Source organism: Gopherus evgoodei, unplaced genomic scaffold, assembly GCF_007399415.2.
Source record: "Gopherus evgoodei ecotype Sinaloan lineage unplaced genomic scaffold, rGopEvg1_v1.p scaffold_52_arrow_ctg1, whole genome shotgun sequence".
Classification (NCBI taxonomy): Eukaryota; Metazoa; Chordata; order Testudines; family Testudinidae; genus Gopherus; species Gopherus evgoodei.
In genome coordinates, this window is record NW_022060073.1 from 773,514 (window position 1) to 792,588 (window position 19,075).

The 19,075-nt window shown below is 48.5% G+C and overlaps 2 protein-coding genes across 2 annotated transcripts in view; one reads left to right on the plus strand and one right to left on the minus strand.

Annotated features, from left to right (window-relative positions):
- LOC115643200 (INSYN2B protein-like) overlaps positions 1–3,322 on the plus strand; it is a 34,886-nt gene extending 31,564 nt beyond the window's left edge. Inside the window, exon 3 of the mRNA XM_030547069.1 lies at positions 2,930–3,322. Within this exon, the coding sequence (XP_030402929.1) occupies positions 2,930–3,125 (196 nt within the window). The 3' untranslated portion in view covers positions 3,126–3,322. The remainder of the gene's footprint in view (positions 1–2,929) is intronic.
- Positions 1–19,075, minus strand: part of LOC115643208 (dedicator of cytokinesis protein 2-like) — a 298,187-nt gene that overhangs the window by 71,659 nt on the left and 207,453 nt on the right. Inside the window, exon 28 of the mRNA XM_030547079.1 lies at positions 9,699–9,794. Within this exon, the coding sequence (XP_030402939.1) occupies positions 9,699–9,794 (96 nt within the window). The remainder of the gene's footprint in view (positions 1–9,698; positions 9,795–19,075) is intronic.

The following is a 19,075-nucleotide window of genomic DNA, read 5'->3' on the forward strand; positions in this document are numbered from 1 at the left end:
GGGGTCAGAAGTTTGGCAAAGGTCTTAGAGCTCTTGGAATCATCCCGGACAGTTCTCTGAACACATCTGCTCAGTGCACACCAGCAGTCACACAGCTAACAGTGTTAGGAACCATTAGGGAAAGGATAGATAAAACAGAAACTCTCTCTGAAGCAGCTGGTGCTGCCTACTGCCAGAGAAAGGGTACTGGGTTAGATGGACTGCTGCTCTGATTCAGCATGGCAGTTCCTGTGGTCCCACGGCTGTCATGCCCAAGATAGCCAAATGGCCCCTATGGAGGACACCCTTTGTAAGAGTAAGGGAGAGCCTAGGACCTGTAACTCTGCTAAGAGAACTCTGTTCTGAGGGTGGAACTGCGAAAGGCTTAGATTAAGAGCCCCTCGAGTGAGCCTCCAACTGCAACCTGGCATGAGGTTGAGTCTGAAAGTTCCTGGATCCAAACCCTCTGATCCAAGAGAATCCTGAGCACTACCCTAGATGGGGGAGTAATCAGGGGCTGGCTTCTACTCTCTGCACTGAGGATGGAGGTCTAGGGTGGAGGGGCGTGGGTGCGGTCTTCCCCTGCATCCCTGTCAGAACTGAGCATGGAAGGCAGGTGTGTATGGGGGAGGGACACCCTCAACAGGGAAAATGACCTTTCCGTTAGCACCAGGAAAAGGCAGTGAGGGGAACCTGCCAAAGAACCCACATGGTTTGTGCGCTGACTGGTACCAGGCTCTCCCAGCGCAGGGTTCCAGGGCATGATGGGGTTGTTTCTTCTTCTCTCCCTCTCTTGCTATTATGGAAGAAGGCTTGAGTGCTGAGCCGGAGCCCTTTCAGCCTGTCATATCGTCCAGCCCTCTCAGTCAGACATGGCTCCACCAGCCCTCCCGCTAAACACCTATTTACAACAAGAGCGCTCGAGTGAGGCAGAAAAATCAAAGCCATTTGGCAAGTAAAAGGGAGCATCTGCTCACTGCTTTGGTAGCTGCCAGGGACTGAGGGAACATGGTACCTCCCCTCCTCGTGTCACCCTGGCTGGAATGTGGCCAAGTCTGTGAGGCCATGTGACCGGGGGCCACTCACCTCTCCTGAGCGCCTCCTGTTGGTTGGGTGTGAACCTGCACTCACTCTCTCTCTGCTTCCAGCATCCCCTGTTGGAGGTTAACCTTGTCAGATGGCCCTTCAACGGTTGCCCTCCAGCTGCATCACACTATCTAAAATGGATGAACAAACCCTTCCAGGGTAAAAGGTCCCACAGAACCTATCACTGTGCCCTTGGCATCTGCAGCGCTGCCTCTAGGCTCGGTTCTTGGCCTCTTCTGAGCTATCTTTGACTCTGTGCCTGCCATGGTGTAGAGCAGTGCCTGCAGGGCTTTCTCCCTGGAAACTCTTCGTCTTAAATGGTTCTTATTGCCCCAGATCCCCAGCCAGGTCACTCCTTCAAGTTCAATCCCCTCCTGGGGTAACAAAGTCCAACAAATGGTGGACCCTCTGAGGGTCTTCAATCCCGCCCTGAGCCCATTAAATTTTAGCCCAAAACTTGTTCCCTTCTTGGGGCTTTGGCCACTCTGCAAGTGGCCAGTGGGGGAGACCCGGGCCCACCCACTACTTTGGTCCCGACCCAGGAACTCTACAAATAGCAGCTGCATGCTGCTTCCTTTAATGGTTGCTGCTCTTCTTCCCTGGGCCACTTCCCATGTAGTCCCTTCCTCTTCACCCTGACCTCAGGGCTGAAGTTCTCAACTCCTCTTCTTCCTCATCAAATGGCAATGCTACCAGAACCCATCATCTGGTTCTCCCTTGAGCTCCAGCAAGAAGCTGCCTGCCTGCCTGCCTGCCTGCCTGCCTGCCTGCCTGCCTGCCTGCCTGCCTGCCTGCCTGCCTGCCTGCCTGCCTGCCTGCCTGCCTGCCTGCCTGCCTGCCTGCCTGCCTGCCTCCTCTGGTCCCCACCAGGAACTGATCTGCTCTGGCCCTGCAGCTCCTTTTAACTGAGCTGGTAGGCTCTGATTGGCTGCTTCCCTGCAGCCTCTCTAGGCAGGCCTGGAGGACCCACCTTCACTGCTCCTTTTCTGGGGCAGGGTGAGGTCTCCAGCAGGGGGTCTCAAAAGGCCCAGTACACCCTGTCACAGGCCCCACCAAAGGTCCCAGAGATCTGAGGTCCAGGTTTTGGTGCACCTAGATGGGGCAGTGACTTCTGCAGCAGGGCTTGCCCTTGAGCTGATAGCAGCTGGGCCATTTCTGCTACCAGCCATCATATTGGGACGATCTTGGGGCTGGGAGTTCTCACTGGGGAACCTTCTGCTCTGGAATGTGCTTTCCCTTTGGACAGTGCGTGGCCCAGGTAAGCCTTTGCTGGTGGGCAAGGGCTTGCTGGGGTGGAGCAGTGGTTGAAGGGACCCTGATCACACATTCATATTGAATAACGGTCTGTTGTAAATGTGCATCCCCTCAAAGGCTAGAGTTGCTTTCTAGCCCTGGTGCACACTGCTGTGGCTAATGCCAGGATGGTGGGTGAGTGATCCTTTGGGACCCAGTGGGAGAAAAGTTGTTCTATAAATGACTTAATTAGTTAATGTACATGAAGGGCTTTGAAGACAGACTGCTCATTCGTACTCTCATGTAAGCTCAGTAGCGCTCCATGGAGTTGAAATCATTCCCGTCTGACATCAGCTCAGCGGCTGGTGGGAAGTGTGTTGATGTCTCAGGCCAGTACAGGTGTCCACATCATAAAAGCCCCCAGCCCAGTTTGTTTTTGTTAACGGTCTCAGCTGAGACTGAGGCCTGAAGGGGCATGGACACTAAACTGCCCTGGCAAGGTGGATCCTGGCAGGGCAGGGCAGGGGTAGCTTATGGAAAGCAGACTCCACCACTGATTGTACTTGAATTATTATTGTTATTATATGAAATGTTTCTTAACATTTTCTTCTTTGTTCTGTGTCTCCTACAGCGTGGAACATGATTTTCGGCAGCAGGAAGGCCGCTTCCAGTGGGTGCTGAGCAGCATTGAGAGTGAGTCAAGGCAAAGCTCCCCCACGACAGCCGAGGCCACTACACCAACTCGGCAAGAGCTGTCCCCGATGCCGAAGCTGCCTGCAAAACTGGACTCCAAAAAATCCAGGCGCAAATGTTTCTGGTTCCTTTGACACATGATGCTGCCTGAGGCGGATGCACAGGCCCATCACCGAGGCAAGAGGACATGCGTGAGGTCCCCACCGCCAAAGAGACGTTCCATTGCTGACACACCAAGCACTCTGTTCCTTGCTCTCCCTCTCTCTGAGGCTAGGGTTTGGGTAGCACCAGCTTTTGTATTCTGACCTCTCCCCTGTTTAACATACTAAGGCCCCTGTGTAAATAATGGACGGGAGGGGGAGCACCACTGTACTTAATGAGAAATCAATAAATTCTAGGGAGACGCTATTTTTGCTACACAGGCCCTTGCCAGCAAGTTTTTGTTCTTAAAAAGGCACTGATTGGCTCCTGTTTGGAATATTTGGGGGTGTAATTAACAAAGAAGGCATGGAGATAACACTCTCTCCATGCACCCAGGGTGTCACTGCCATCATGGTAAACATGCTGAAAGCTGCTGGAGTTTTGTCTACACTAGGGCTCCCTTTAGTGCCGCTGAATGGCTGCTTAACACCCCTGCCTCCATCTCTGATTTCCAAGGGCAGGCACCCCTAGCATTTCCAACCTCTGTAGCTCCCCTTTCCCTATGTAATGAAAAGCGCATTTCTACAGCATGGCTCCCGACAGAACAGTCAGCAGCTGCCTTTCAATCACTTCAGTGTCATTAAAAGTACCTGGAGGTTTGTCACTTCCAGGCTCAGAGTCTGGCTGATTCAGCAGCCTAATGAGAGACCCTGCAATTGTCTTTTACACACAGAAAAGTTGGGGGCCTGTGTTACAAGTTCTCCTCAGCATAGCACCATTCCCCTTCACTCCAATGGCCATCAGCTGTCCCACCCCAGTTTGGCTTGTTGTCCAGGTGATAGGGTAACTAAGTCCTCTGCATTCTGGGTTGAGTAGCACCTTCTTATAGCCTTGATTTCTGAAATCACGTGTTGCAGGGATTAGTCAGAGAGCTGCAGCACAGCGTGAAACTTTCGCCATGCTATGTGAGCATCAGAAAGATCTTGATACGCAACGGAGACAGATTACGCCCAGGGGAACCTGACCTTTGAGTTTCCTGGATCAGGCAGCCAGCAGGGGGATGCAGGAGAAAGGCAGACACTAGAAACTGGAGGGAGCAGGGACATAGGCAAGTGCCAGTGAGTGAGCCCTGGGTTCTGGCCTGGTTCCGAAATCAAACTCATTCATTCACTTTTAAGTCTATTCCTCAAAATTCTGCAGAGCCTGTTAATGAAAGAGCAGATAGCACCAGTGGTGATATGCGCACCTGCCTGCTGTGGACATAGCTGAGACCAGCCCAACTCATTTCACACCACCAGTTTTTATCACTTGTGACCTGCTATCTCTAATCAAAAGCACTGTGATATTGAGTCCAGATGGAGAGGGGAAGTCAACCTAGAAATTATACTCTCCCTCCCACATGCAGCTGGCTCGCAGGGAAGGAAGCTGAGGCTCCCTGGCTGCAGGATTCACTGACTAATTACAAGAAAGAAATTAGCAGCTCAAATATTCCAGCTTTTTCAAGGCTGCCCACAAGAGGAGAAATTCAATGTCAGTTTAATGAGGGTCCCAGATCAAAGGGCTGGAAGCAGCCAGTGGGTGGTGTCAGCATGCTGAGCACGGCACAGAAAACACTCCCTAATGCTCCACACAGCGTCAGCAAGATGTTGCCCTGCTCAGAAAAACTAAGCCTGAGCCGCACAAAGGCCAGGAGAGGGGGAAAGGAGAGGGCTCCACAGAGACCCCATGCAGCTGAAAGCAGCACAAAGGCCTCTGAATGATACATGATAATAGGGGATGGAAGGGAGGCTGGGCCCCAAGAAGGCCTCAGAATTCAATACCCATTGAAGTCAATGGCAGCTGCTGGTCCCTTGTAGGGGGACACTTTGCCCCAGCAGCAATGACAGAATTTATCTCACTGAAGAACATTGGAAGTCTCAGCATTTCAGGTGTCTGGTGCTTTACAGCGCTGCAACTTTCGCACTCAGGGGTGTGGAAAAACACCCCCTGAGCGCTGCAAGATACAGCGCTGTAAAGCCTCAGTGTAATTAGTGCCGCAGTGCTGGGAGCGCGGCTCCTAGCGCTGCAAGCTACACCCATAAGGGATGTGGTTTACGTGCTGGCGCTGCCGAAGTGTGAGTGTGGTCGGAGCGCCAGCACGTAAACCACATCCCTTATGGGTGTAGCTTGCAGCGCTAGGAGCCGCGCTCCCAGCACTGCGGCACTAATTACAATTACTAATTACTAATTTCAAAGCGCTCCGACCACACTCACACTTCGGCAGCGCTTTGAAATGTCAAGTGTAGCCATAGCCTGAGACTTGCTATGGCCAATGCACTATTCACAGCAACCCCAAGCCTGGACAACTGCTGCGAGGGAAGGATCACAAACCCAGCCAGGAAGAGACTGGGATCCATGCAAGCTCCAGGCTACTCCCATCTGAAACTAAGGAGCTCAGCAGAGAATTTGCATGCTGTCATAGTATCTTTCCCCAATCTGAACCTTGCGTCTGCTGGAACTGACATAACAGTAACCCACCCTGAGCCTTCTGTCCTTAACCATTGCAGGGGGAGGGATAACTCAGTGCTTTGAGCATTGGCCTGCTAAACCCAGTATTGTGAGCTCAATCCTTGAGGGGACCATTTAGAGATCTGGGGATTGGTCCTGCTTTGAGCAGGGGGTTGGGCTAGAAACCTCCTGAGATCCCTTCCAACCCTGAGATTCTATGATTCATTGACTCACTCCTAATCTGCCCTGAACTATGACATACAAATGGCCTTAACCCACCAGGAACCCCGTTTATTTTGGGTGGAACCATTCTTGCCCTTCTCCCCCTGTGTGGCAGGGAGGAGGGGAAGCTTAGGTCTCTGGTGTGGGGTTAAGTAGCCTGGAAATTCCAGGTGCATGGTTCATAGGTCCCAGCACTCCGGAAAGCAAGAGCTTCCTTTGGCCTGCAGGTTTTGTGAGCATCCATGATCAGTCTCTCCTTAGAAGCAGATGACTGGGTCACAGCTGAGAAGATCTATGTACCTTGCATTCCCCTCCCCCTCATGCAGCTGCTGACAGGGTCCCATGGGTGCCTATGTTCAGGGTGCTTGTGGTCCTTGTGTCAGATCCAGGGCCAGCTCCAGGCACCAGCCTACCAAGCATGTGCTTGGGGTGGCACCTTGGGACGGGGCGGCGCTCGGGATTTGGTTTTGTTTTTTTTGGTTTGGCTAGGCGGAGTTGGGGGGGGCGGACTTGGGCGGCACAACGCTCGGGGGGGCGGGGATTTGGGCAGCACGGCACTTGGGGGCGGAGACTTGGGCGGCACAACGCGGTGCTGGGGGGGCGGGGACTTGGGTGGTGTGACACGGCACTGGGGGGCGGGGACTTGGGTGGCGCGTGCGACACTGGGGGGACAGGGACATGGGCGGCACGATGCGACGCTCGGGGGGTGGGGCGGTGCTTTTTTAATTTGCTTGGAGCGGCAAAAATGTTAGAGCCCGCCCTGGTCAGATCATTCACCTGGAATGTATTGGGCACCAGGACAGGATGGCAGGTCCCTGGCTGTGGCATCTAATCAGTGAAGCTTTTAGCTTGTGCAGTTTCACAAGCCCCTACAGCCAACAGAGGCTTCGCAAGGAGGTGGCATTCCTAGCCAAATGATTATTTTCTTGTGCCCTGATGAGCAGATCAGATACCTGAGTGAGGACAGGCATTTCCTAAAGGGGTGGGATGGGAGCTCTGAGAGGTGCATCTGGGTTGCTGGGGTCACTGGATAGGCCAGCATGGGAAACAGAGGCACTCGGGGGTGTACCAGATAACAGTGCCAGGGGCTGCTGGGGGACAGTGCAAACCGATGTTCCCTCACGGCATGGGTAGGTGGGGCTCTGAGGGAAGGGGACAGAAAGTGACCACAGAGCTGTCCCCTGGGATTCTTTCCCCCATACCCCGATCCGCTTCCCATTACACACAGGCTCAATTACGCTGACAAAGACCGTGGTTCAGTTTAGCTCTGTGCTCATGAGAAGCTTCCAAACCCGGGCTGGAAATCTGACTTGCAACAACAGGCTCTGAGAAGATGCTGACTGTTGCGCACCACCTAGGAACAGTCAGTCATGAAGCAGCCCTACACCTCTGGATGGAACCAGGGAGTACAGAGGCAGCATATAGCTGATAAGTCAGGCCAAGACAGCTACCAGACAGCATTTCTGAAACTCAGATGGTTCAGGTCTTGGAAAAGATTCAAGGGGAGATGGCTGGGATCAGGTCAAAGGGTTAGATTCTCTTTGTACTGAAACTGGTCTCTAATGACCTCATCCAGTTCCTCGTTACTACTATTATAAATCATGCGTGTAGCTCCATTACTGCTCCTTTCTGCCCTCTTTTCCCTGGGATGCCAAAATACACAACCCAGAAGCAAGGGTAACAAAAAACATAATGCTAGTGAGCTCAAATCCCACCTGATCCCCACCAAGCCTCCTTCACTCGCTTGGACCCCACACTCTAAAGGTCCTGGTCATAGACCGGCAGATTCAGAGCTCCAGTCTCTCTCCCTCCACAAAAGCGCTGGAGAGAGAAGTGTATGAAAGGAGATGCTATGACTAGCTGGGCCACACCCTGTCTGCCTCATTTACAGCACTGACACAGTGACTGAGGGCAGAACTGAATACAGAATAGCTTAGCTAAGCAACCCCATAAGGCCATTACCGCCAAGGTCAGAGAGGAGTATTTAGGACTGAATCCGCAATCAGTTCGGCAGACAAAGCCACTTAATGATGAGCAAGAGACAGGGTTGGTGATCTGGAGCTGGAAGAGCTTCCTCACCCTTTGTGTCAGGCAGGCCAATGGGAGCTCTCCTGAGAAACTGCCCAAATCACGCCAGGAAACCAGCCCATCCACGCGGCCGCAGTGAAGTGATTCTAGTGAAGGGAGTCTGAGCCTGCCAATTGTGAGAGACTCCTTGAAGAGGCAGATATCTCAAAATATACACCTGAAACCCATCGCAGGATCAAACCAAAGCCATTAAAGAGAAGAGCCTTGTTCACTCCTTGAACCTTGGAGAATGAAGGTGCCAACTCACAGGGATCAGTGTAACAGCAGCATCAAATGAATCCTGGGGATGTCTATCCAAACGTCCTGCCAGCAGCCTGACCGTGCACAGACCTGAGCAGGGCGACCTGCGGGAGAGACCCTCAAGCAGCCTCCAAACAGAAACCACACCAGAGCCAGAGGTTCGGTGAGCCTCACAGCACCAGTCTGCCATGCCTGTCACTCCAGATTCACTTCCTCCAGCAGCACTTGTCAAGGAGAACCAAGAATGGGAGGACAACACTGTTCTCAGATCCCAGCAGGCCCCTCCACTGAGAGGCAAGCTGAGCTTCCTGGCCCTTGCTCCTCTACACCATAGGTTTACAGCCATCCCCAGTGACTTCTCGCTGCCACAGGACACAGAGCGTGGACCCAGCGGTTTGCCGTCTGGGCAGTCCTCATTGGGCTAAGCTGCCATGCACTAACTCCCCTGGTTTCTAACCCCCACCCTGGCCCCTTCCCAGGGGGAGTGATTTATCTCTAGCCAATTATTCAGTTCGTTCTTCATTCTGAACCCCTCCCCCACCTGCTGGCACATCAGACCTGCTCCACATCAAGACACTGGCTAACCGACTGAGCCATGGGCCATCTTGCCTCGTAGCTCCTCACCAAACAGTCCAACTGGGCCCTACGTCTGGAGCGTCAGGTGAGCAGTGCTGTGCTTCAGGGTACGTTCTACAGCTCGTGGAAGCAAGGCTCTCATTCAGCCCAGGTCAACGAACTCAGGCTAGCACGGCTCCCAGCAGTGCTCTGAAATAGCTGAGCCAATAGCCAGTTGAGGCTGCAGCTCAGGCTGGAGCCTAGGAATGGGGGTGGGCCTCAGAGCCTGAGTTCCAGCATGAGCCACTGGATAGACGCACCCAGCATTCTGAAAAGTGCTGCCTACACAGCTATTTCTAGAGCACGAGCCCTGGTAGCCCAAGTCTATCGCCCAAGGCTGGGAGGCTCGCACCCACTGGCTGTGTAGACAGAGACTCTATGACTGGCTGATGCGCTGAACCCTGAGATTTAATCTGCTCTGCATTCTTGGCATGCAGAACTCCAATGGTGATTTAGGCCCAGCAAACATCCTTGTTCCTGGAAGGAGCCCAGCTCCCTTCACCCGTTCTCAGAACTCACATTCTTCAACCTCGGGGGTGTCTCTACAGTTCCACCTCCACACAAGGAACCTCCCACTGTGGGAGGGGGCCCAGCCTTCTGCCAGCACCCCATGAGGGTCAACCCAGGACTCCACCCTGCCTCAGTATCTGCTCCTACTATGAATTCCCCATGTGCCGTGTTTGGACTCGGGCTGATGGATTTTCCAGGAGCTCTGTGTAATGTCGAGAGCCTCATCCTGACCAGGCTGCTGCAGATGAATGGTACTAATAGCAGGAGACTCTAATGAGCTCTCACCACCCCAGCACCGAACCCAGCACACACTTCTGCACTCACCAGGGCACATTCAAGGGCCAGGATCACTCCAAGATGCCTGTAGTCCCCCAGAACCGCATAGAACAAGCAGTGGTACTCACTCTTAGGTCGTGTTCCTGGCCGAGGCCAATCACCCTGCGATTGACAGTGCGCAGCAGCTGCTCCAGAATCACCTGCACGTGCCCTTTCACCTTCCTCTGAAAGGCAAGACACATGTTATGTCCAGAGCCTGAGCAGCTGGTCTCACTCCTGGGATCACCATGCAGGAGTCAGAAAGGGAGGACACCTGGCAGTTACACTCCTCTGCATGGTGAGTATCAGAGTGCCCCAGGGGCTGTGTCAGACACAGGCTTTGGCACTTTAAAAGGGACCTCCACCAGCAATGGCAGCAACAGGACAGTTAGCACAAGAGGAATCAGTCAGGTGGCCCCACTCACAGCTAGAACGGGCTGCTCCAAGAGCAACTCAGCTGGTGTTTGAGAGCTGGGACTAAAGCAAGGAATTCTCTCTCCACACCTTAGAATCATAGAATCATAAAATATCAGGGCTGGAAGGGACCTCAGGAGGTCATCTAGTCCAACCCCCTGCTCAAAGCAGGACCAACCCCAACTAAATCATCCCAGCCAGGGCTTTGTCAAGCCTGACCTCTAAGGAAGGCGATTCCACCACAACCCTAGGTAACCCATTCCAGTGCTTCATCACCCTCCTAGTGAAATAGTTTTTCCTAATATCCAATCTAAACCTCCCCCACTGCAACTTGAGACCATTACTCCTTGTTCTGATACCACTGAGGACAATCTAGATCTATTCTCTCTGGAACCCCCTTTCAGGTAGTTGAAAGCAGCTATCAAATCCTCCTTCATTCTTCCCTTCTGCAGACTAAACAATCCCAGTTCCCTCAGCCTCTCCTCATAAGTCATGTGCTCCAGCCCCCTAATCATTTTTGTTGCCCTCCGCTGGACTCTTTCCAATTTTTCCACAAATTGGTCCCAAAACTGGACACAGTACTCCAGATGAGGCCTCACCAATGTCGAATAGAGGGGAATGATCACGTCCCTTGATTTCTTTTAGCCCAATCCTCTAATTTGTCTAGGTCCCTCTGTATCCTATCCCTACCCTCCAGCATATCTACCACCCCTCCCAGTTTAGTGTCATCTGCAGACTTGCTGAGGGTGCAGTCCACGCCATCCTCCAGATCATTAATAAAGATATTGAACAAAACCGGCTTCAGGACCGATCTTTGGGGCACTCCACTTGAAACCAGCTGCCAACTAAACATGGAGCCATTGATCACTACCTGTTGAGCCTGACGATCTAGCCAGCTTTCTATCTGCCTTATAGTCCATTCATCCAGCCGATACTTCTTTAACTTGCCAGCAAGAATACTGTGGGAGACCGTATCAAAAGCTTTGCTAAAGTCAAGGAATAACACATCCACTGCTTTCCCCTCTCCCACAGAGCCAGTTATCTCCTCATAGAAGGCAATTAGGTAAGTCAGGCATGACTTGCCCTTAGTGAATCCATGCTGACTGTTCCTGATCATTTTCCTCTCCTCTAAGTGCTTCCGAATTGATTCCTTGATGACCTTCTCCATGATTTTTCCAGGGACTGAGGTGAGGCTGACTGGCCGGTAGTTCCCTTAGAAACATATGGCTGCTCTCTCCTAAGCTGACCTCATGCACCAACATAAGAACATAAAAGAGTGGCCAGACTGGGTCAGACCAATGTTCCATCTAGCCAGTAGCCTGACTCTGGCAGTTGATGGTGTCAGATGCTTCAGAGGGAGTGAATAGAAAAGGGCAATTTATCAAGTGATCCATCCCCTTTCTTCCAGTCCCAGCTTCTGGCAGTCAGAGGTTTAGAGATACCAGAGCATGGGGATGCATCTCTCACCACCTTGGCTAACAGCCATTGATGGACCCATCCTCCATTAACAAATCTAGTTCTTTTTTGAATCCAGTTATACTTTTGGCCTTCACAACATCCCCTGACCAGGAATACCAGGAATACCACAGGTTGACTCTGTGTTGTGTGAAGAAGTACTTCCATATGTTTGTTTTAAGCCTGCTGCCTACTAATTTCAAGAGAAATTATTGTAGGGTATGGAAAACATTACAAGCAAATAAGAAGCAGTTTCCGTTGCAGCCTGTCACTGGATCAGGAGCTGGAACAGAAAGCACCATCCCACTCCTTTCTTCAAAGCATCGGACAGTCTTTCCTCCTTAAGAGAGGTGATCATCTCCATTAGCAATATACCCAGTACTTCTCTACCAGCCTGATCAGCTAGGAAGCATATGGATCCACGGCATGGGTAGTAGCACATGATTCTCAAAACACATCTTATTGTGCAACACTAACTGAAACTCAACACAGGACTTATGGTCCCCTCCCTCTGAATACCGTTCTATCCCCACTGGCACTGAATTTATCCAAGGGCACACTGTTGATTCATATCCAGCTTCTCATCCACTGTAATCCTCGGGTCCTTTTCTGCAGAACTGCTGCGTAGCCAGTTGGTCCCCAGCCTGTAGCAGTGCATGGGGTTCTTGCATCCTAAGTGCAGGACTCTGCACTTGTCCTCAAGAGAAGGAGCAAGCGCTCAAAATGCTGAAATTACAAAAGAAAAACCCACCTACCATGAGTAATCCTCCTCAGGGATCAACCAGCTAAGAGAAATTGTGTCCAAGATGCTGGGACAGGGAATGCATTGAGGAATACCTGACCTCTTTTGAGAGGACATGTGAAGTATTCCAAATTCTTGACACACAGAAAATGCCCACCTTGCCTCCCAGTCTATCTGATAAATATCCAAAGGAGGCTATGAATTATGACTGATTCAGAGATACTGGACTGAAAAGGTTTAAAATCATCCCAGAGGAATATTGCCTAAACTTTAGAAAAATCAAAAAAACATGATAAAATAAGTCACGGGGCATAAGTTTATAAAATGGTATAAAATTATTTAAGGAAATGGATAAGGGATAAAAAGGCAGAGAACTATGAAAATCTGGTAGACCTATTTAGCCAAGAGAAGTTCTTTGATGCCTGGCTGGATAAACTAAGGGCTGCAGTGTGCGATGAATCCCCAGCGACTGATCTATATGTGCTAGTGAGGCCATCTGTGAAGTGCAGGTCTGAGGGATGGGCAACACCTAGCGTAAAGGGTGGGACCCCAATTTGTCTCAGACAAGAAGGTGGGAGGGAGTTGATCTGAGCCCATACCACCCCAGAAATGGTTGCCTCCTGGCAACCCCAATCACAGGTTCCCAGCCCAGAGCAACAGCCTGAGAAGGCATTATTTGTGTGAATCTACTGAACACATGAGGAAGCAGTGTGCTTTACATGTGGAATCCACATAGGGATGCCTGAGGTGATCACAGTTGTGACAGTTGCTGGCAACCCCCCTTAACAACTAACAGGCAACCATTAAGGGGAAGCAGAAGCCTCACGTACACAGTAACCTGAACTTTTGAACTGTCTTCGCTCCTCTGCCTTGAGGCAGAGGAAACTGGCTTCAAACTGGTTTTCACTGACCAGATAGCAGAAGTACGGGGTCTGGCAACCACCAGTCAAGTGTTAACATGGCAAGGGTCTTTGTCTAAATGTGTATAAAAGGTTTGTGAAATTTGTATACGGGAAAGTTTTTTGTACCAAGGTACAAGGCTCTCCTTTCTTCTGCAGAATAAAGCAACTTTTCCTTATCCCTGTCTGGCTTTCACTGGCTCTCAGCTAGGCAGACCCGACATTTCGGTAACAGTTTCTGGTGACCCAGATGGGACCCTCTGAGCTCAGACATCGGACTCCGGACGGCTGCAACGAACTAGGAGCAGCGCCACAAGGGTGTTTAGCCTCTTTTCCTCACTTCACCGCGGCCCCTGGGGTTCGTATTCCGATAAGGTGAGTCCTAATAGGATAAGGAAACGCTATCTGGTTCTGGTTCTGTTCTGGTTAACCGATTAACGTTTTTCTGCTTTATACATTTGGGCATTAGGTGTGTGGGCGGAACTGAGCTTCTCTTTCATAATTCCTCAGGGTGGAAGCCATAGCGTGCGATGAAGCTCTGAGGTCGAATTGAGGTCCTTCTGTCCCGTCCCCTGTAGCGGTCAATGTAATAGAAGTAGAAAATCCTGGATTAGACCATAATTCCCTCTGCTCTCTGTTTAATTCTCTGTTTGAGTGTCAGAAGACAGATGGGTGGGTCTCAGAGAAAACACTCTAAGGATAGCCCTTTGAATTATATGCTAAATAAATGGCCCCTACCCGGTGTTCAAAAAGGGATGTCAAGGAACATTTTTTACAACTCTGCACCCAGGATTGGCCAGCCCTGGGGACTGCATGGCCTGAGTATGGCTCTTTTGATATTCCGACTTATTTAACCCCTTTGCTCCTGACATTGGAAAACCAGGCACCGGGGCAAATGGGCTATTGGTTTTTGTAAAACAATGAGGCTCATCATCACTTAAAAAAGGTACAGATTCAGGCCCCTCTATTCCCGAAAGCTTCTGCCCCTCACGAAGCCAATTGTTGGGAGAATACCCACCCCCATGTATTGTCCTAGACCACGGCCACCCCAGGTGGCAACATCAACTGCGGCAGACCTGGTACCCTCCTCTACAGAGTCCGAGGCAGCAGTTGTACCAAGACAGGGCCTGTCAACAAAAATTGAAGATGCCACAATTCAAGTCAGTGGACCAGCTAGTGGAACGACCAGTAGTGGATACACTACTTCTCTGTCCGTTCCCTTCCCTAGTCCGTCCCATACGAGAAAGGGGGCACTCTATGGGGAGGGAGTAGTTAATATCCAGGCACCCCTCCGGACCATCCCAGTTCCCACAACGGATGGGAATGTCATAGACCATTACGTTCATGTCCCATTTACTACAGCGGACCTTATGAACTGGCAAACTACTACGCCTTGCCTTAGGGACGACCCGGTCATTGTTCATAGACCATTCCATGCCATTTTCCAGTCCCATAATCCTGATTAGCAAGATGTGGGCCAACTTTTAAATTGTCTATTACACACGGAGAAGAAAGAGCAGGTCCTAAGGGGGACCCAGAAGGCTGCAGGGGCTGCCAACAATGGCCGCAACTTTATAACTCTCACCAACCCTGCCCAATGAAACCCAAACAATTTAACCCATCAGGCAAATCTAAAAAATTCCTAAACTATATTTTAACAGGTATAAAAGAACCAGGAAAAAAACCTCTAAATTGGTCAAAAGTCCATAATACTGTGCAAGGAAAAAAAACACCCTTCCGACTTTTATACAAGACTTTGTAAAGCATTTTGTACTTATACTAACACAGACTCCAAGGCCACGAACACACAGTCCACGGTCAGGCTTATTTTTAGCTCCCAGTCAGCCTCAGATACCAAAAAGTGATTGCAGCAGCTCGAGGGCGCTAAAAACAATTCCCTAAAAAAACTGGTAAGCGTGGCCATCCGTGCATATCATACCAAAAAAAAAATTCAAAAAACCAAACAGGTGAGAATGCTGGCAGCCCTTGTAAACGCTAGAAGTAAAAAACAAAAACGGTGGCAGGGACCCTCCAAGTGGCAACCAAAAACGGATCACGGGGGGACCCGGAGTCACACCAATAATATATGTAATTTCTGTAAACAGCTTGGTCACTGGAAGAGAGAGTGTCCAAACTGACCATAATGAATGACAGCCCCAACCTCAGCCCCAAATGGCTATAAAAAAACCAAACACTGTTAATAGTAAAAAATAACGGCAAGCCGGGGGTCCTCTTGTCACCTATTCAAATAATTTTACCACTTATGTTTGTTCCTCCACAAACCCCCAGGTTCGCCTAACTTTAAAAGAAACTGCTTATTCTTGTCCCTAAAGGCCCCCAGGAGCCAGCTCCAGTCCTGGTCCCTTTTACCCCTAAGCCATTAAAAGTTAAACACTAAAAAAGCATGGGGCCACCAAAACGCCAAAATAAAAATAGCAACTACCAAATAAAAAAAGGGCTTTGCCCCGAGCCACTCTGCGGCCTGTCCTACTTAAACTACATCAAAAAACACACGGTGGAGAGACATGAGAGTAGTTTGGAGGGAAATAACATATTTGGTTAGGTTTTTTGTTATTTTAAGTGGGTCCTTGCAGCAACTAGCCACATTAAAACACCTGTCTAATTGCTGGCTGTGTCACCAAACCCGTTCTAAAAACAAAATAAAGTTATGGGCTATACCTGCAAATCTCTCCAAAGTACTCTTCTTACAAATAATACAAAAAACTAAATAAGCATACATTTAAAAATATCAGTATAATAACTATAAAAAAAAATCTGAAGTTTAGCATTATTACTGGGCGGCTAAAGGGGACCCTCTTTTAATATCCTTAACATTAAATATAACCTGCCCCTTTGCTTAAAAATGCTAAAAAAAAATTAAAAAAATAAGCTACCATCCCTTTAAGGCCTGTAACCAAACCCTTCGGTTTAATGTCAAAACCAAAACCCTTTACCCTTCAAATCCTCCTATAAATGCCCCAACCCCCCCTTGTCTCCTACAAAAGGTCTTTACTACAAAATCAACAGGCGTTCGCTATCAAGAGCAGTTGTTTCCCTCATTTCTCCCATTAGGCCCCATAAATAAAACACATATATATTATATAAATATTTACTCTGGCATTCTGTTGCCTCACCCATCCCTTAAAAAAATGTCTACATGCCTACAACCCATAAAAACGCTTGCAAGTTTCACAGCTAACTTATTTAATGTTATGTATTGTAAAAGCATCCTAAATGCTACCCATGCCCTAAAACACTTAAATGTATCCCATTAAAAATGTCAAAACTGCATAATAAAGAACTCCAAGCAGTAAAATGTACGGGTGGGCTGGTGCCATCAAGTTGTAGGTAATACCCTTACCCTCTACTTAAAGTCCCCCGGCTTGTATTTTATCTCTAGCCATAGTGCCTACAAAGCTCTCCCTCAAGGTTAGCAAGGTCAGTGTGGTGTGGCCCAGGTGCTACCAAATATCCAAACAAACAATACATTAAATTCCAGTTAAATCCTCAACCTAAAAAGCTACTCTCACAAGCTCTTCACCACCTGCATAAGTACATAAGAACGGCCGTACTGGGTCAGACCAAAGGTCCATCTAGCCCAGTATCTGTCTACCGACAGTGGCCAATGCCAGGTGCCCCAGAGGGGGTGAATCTAACAGGCAATGATCAAGTGATCTCTCTCCTGCCATCCATCTCCACCTTCTGATGAACAGAGGCTAGGGACACCATTCCTTACCCATCCTGGCTAATAGCCATTTATGGACTTAGCCACCATGAATTTATCCAGCTTCCTTTTAAACATTGTTATAGTCCCAGCCTTCATAACCTCCTCAGGCAAGGAGTTCCACAGGTTGACTGTGCGCTGTGTGAAGAACTTCCTTTTATTTGTTGTAAACCTGCTACCCATTAATTTCATTTGGTGACCCCTAGTTCTTGTATTATGGGAATAAGTAAATAACTTTTCCTTATCCACTTTCTCCACATCACTCATGATTTTATAGACCTCTATCAATCCCCTCTTAGTCTCCTCTTTTCCAAGCTGAAGAGGCCTAGCCTCTTTAATCTTTCCTCATATGGGACCCTCTCCAAACCCCTAATCATTTTTAGTTGCCCTTTTCTGAACCTTTTCTAGTGCTACAATATCTTTTTTGAGGTGAGGAGACCACATCTGTACACAGTATTCGAGATGTTGGCGTATCATGGATTTATATAAGGGCAATAATATATTCTCAGTCTTATTCTCTATCCCCTTTTTAATGATTCCTAACATCCTGTTTGCTTTTCTGATCGCCGCTGCACACTGCGTGGACATCTTCGGAGAACTATCCACGATGATGCCAAGATCTTTTTCCTGACTTGTTGTAGCTAAATTAGCCCCCATCATATTGTATGTATAGTTGGGGTTATAAAAACTCAAGCAAAGCGTGCCAAAAATCCCTTAATAATCAAACAAACAAAATTTCATTCCTTTATTCGTGCGCTCATTCCTAAATTAAAAATAGCTAAACTAAAAAAAGCAATAATAAATATTTCTGCAAAACTAAAAAAAAACAGCTAATGCATTAATAAACGCTTTCCAAAAATTGCAACAAAAAATTAACAAAATAGCAGAAATAGCTTTGCAAAATAAGAGTATAATAAATGCCATATATGCTAAATTACGGGGGGCTTGTGCTCGCATAAAAAAAAATATTGTTTTTATGTTAATCACTCTAGCTTCATTAAAAAAATTTACAAGTTATTAAAAATGCTGCTGTTATTTTTCATGCTGTCTCTCTTAATCACGCCTTTAGTTTTAAAAATCTCCTCCCAAACCTTGGGTCATAATTTATGGGGCTCTTCCAAACAATTATTAAGCAAATTCTTTTCCTTCTTTTCTTCCTATCTAGTATTTAAATAATAATACAATGTGCAAAGTGTCTCTATAGTGCTGTAACTAAAAGCTCTGCTGCCCATAAAAAAACCCAGTATCTGTCCCTCCAGCTTAATTGCAAATTGCGTAACGGGCCTGACAATTTAAGCTTGTCAGGCCCCAAAAAAAAACTATAACAGTTGCTGGCAACCCCCCTTAACAACTAACGAACCACCATTAAAAAAAAGCAAAAGCCTCACGTACACAGTAACCTAAACTTTTAAACTATCGTCTCTCCTCTGCCTTAAAGCAAAAAAAAACTGGCTCCAAACCGGTTTTCACTAACCAAATAGCAAAAGTACAAAATCTGGCAACCACCAATCAAATCTTAACACGGCATAAGTCTTTATCTAACTATATATAAAAAATTTATAAAATTTGTATACAAAAAAGTTTTTTATACCAAAATACAAAGCTCTCTTTTCTTCTGCAAAATAAAGCAACCTTTCCGTATCCCTGTCTGGCTGTCATTAGCTCTCAGCTAGGCAAACCCAACATTTCAGTAACACAGTTAATTGTGTCCATTCTGCTCGGTAACACTATACTCCATAGTCTCATGATATGAATATGGCATAACTCAGATGTGCTCCATGTGAGGTATCATTGGAAAGGTTATGATTTACTGAATGTGATTATCCTATCTGTATGTATGTATCATTTTGGTACCTGAAGTTAGGAATATTGACTATGTAACAATTACAAGTGGGTTTACACCTGGGGAATGCCCACCAGACAGAATGCAATCAGCCTGGATGGGCCATTAGGGAAACCAATAGGATTTTGAAGATGCTAATCTCCCACCTTCCTGAGAAGCTTCCTGGGATGCTGCAAACACCCTTTGACTCCTGTCTGCTTTGACACTGCAGGGTCATGTGATCCTGGTACTGGACTCCATTTTGGACTACTAGTATTTTTCCCACTGATAAGGGGTGGGGATCAAACTGGGAAATAAAGGATTCCTGCCATATGTAAATCCTATTTAAGGCAGGGAAGTCATTTAATCAGGGGCCATTCCTCACTGAATCCCCGCCCAGGAGGACTGCT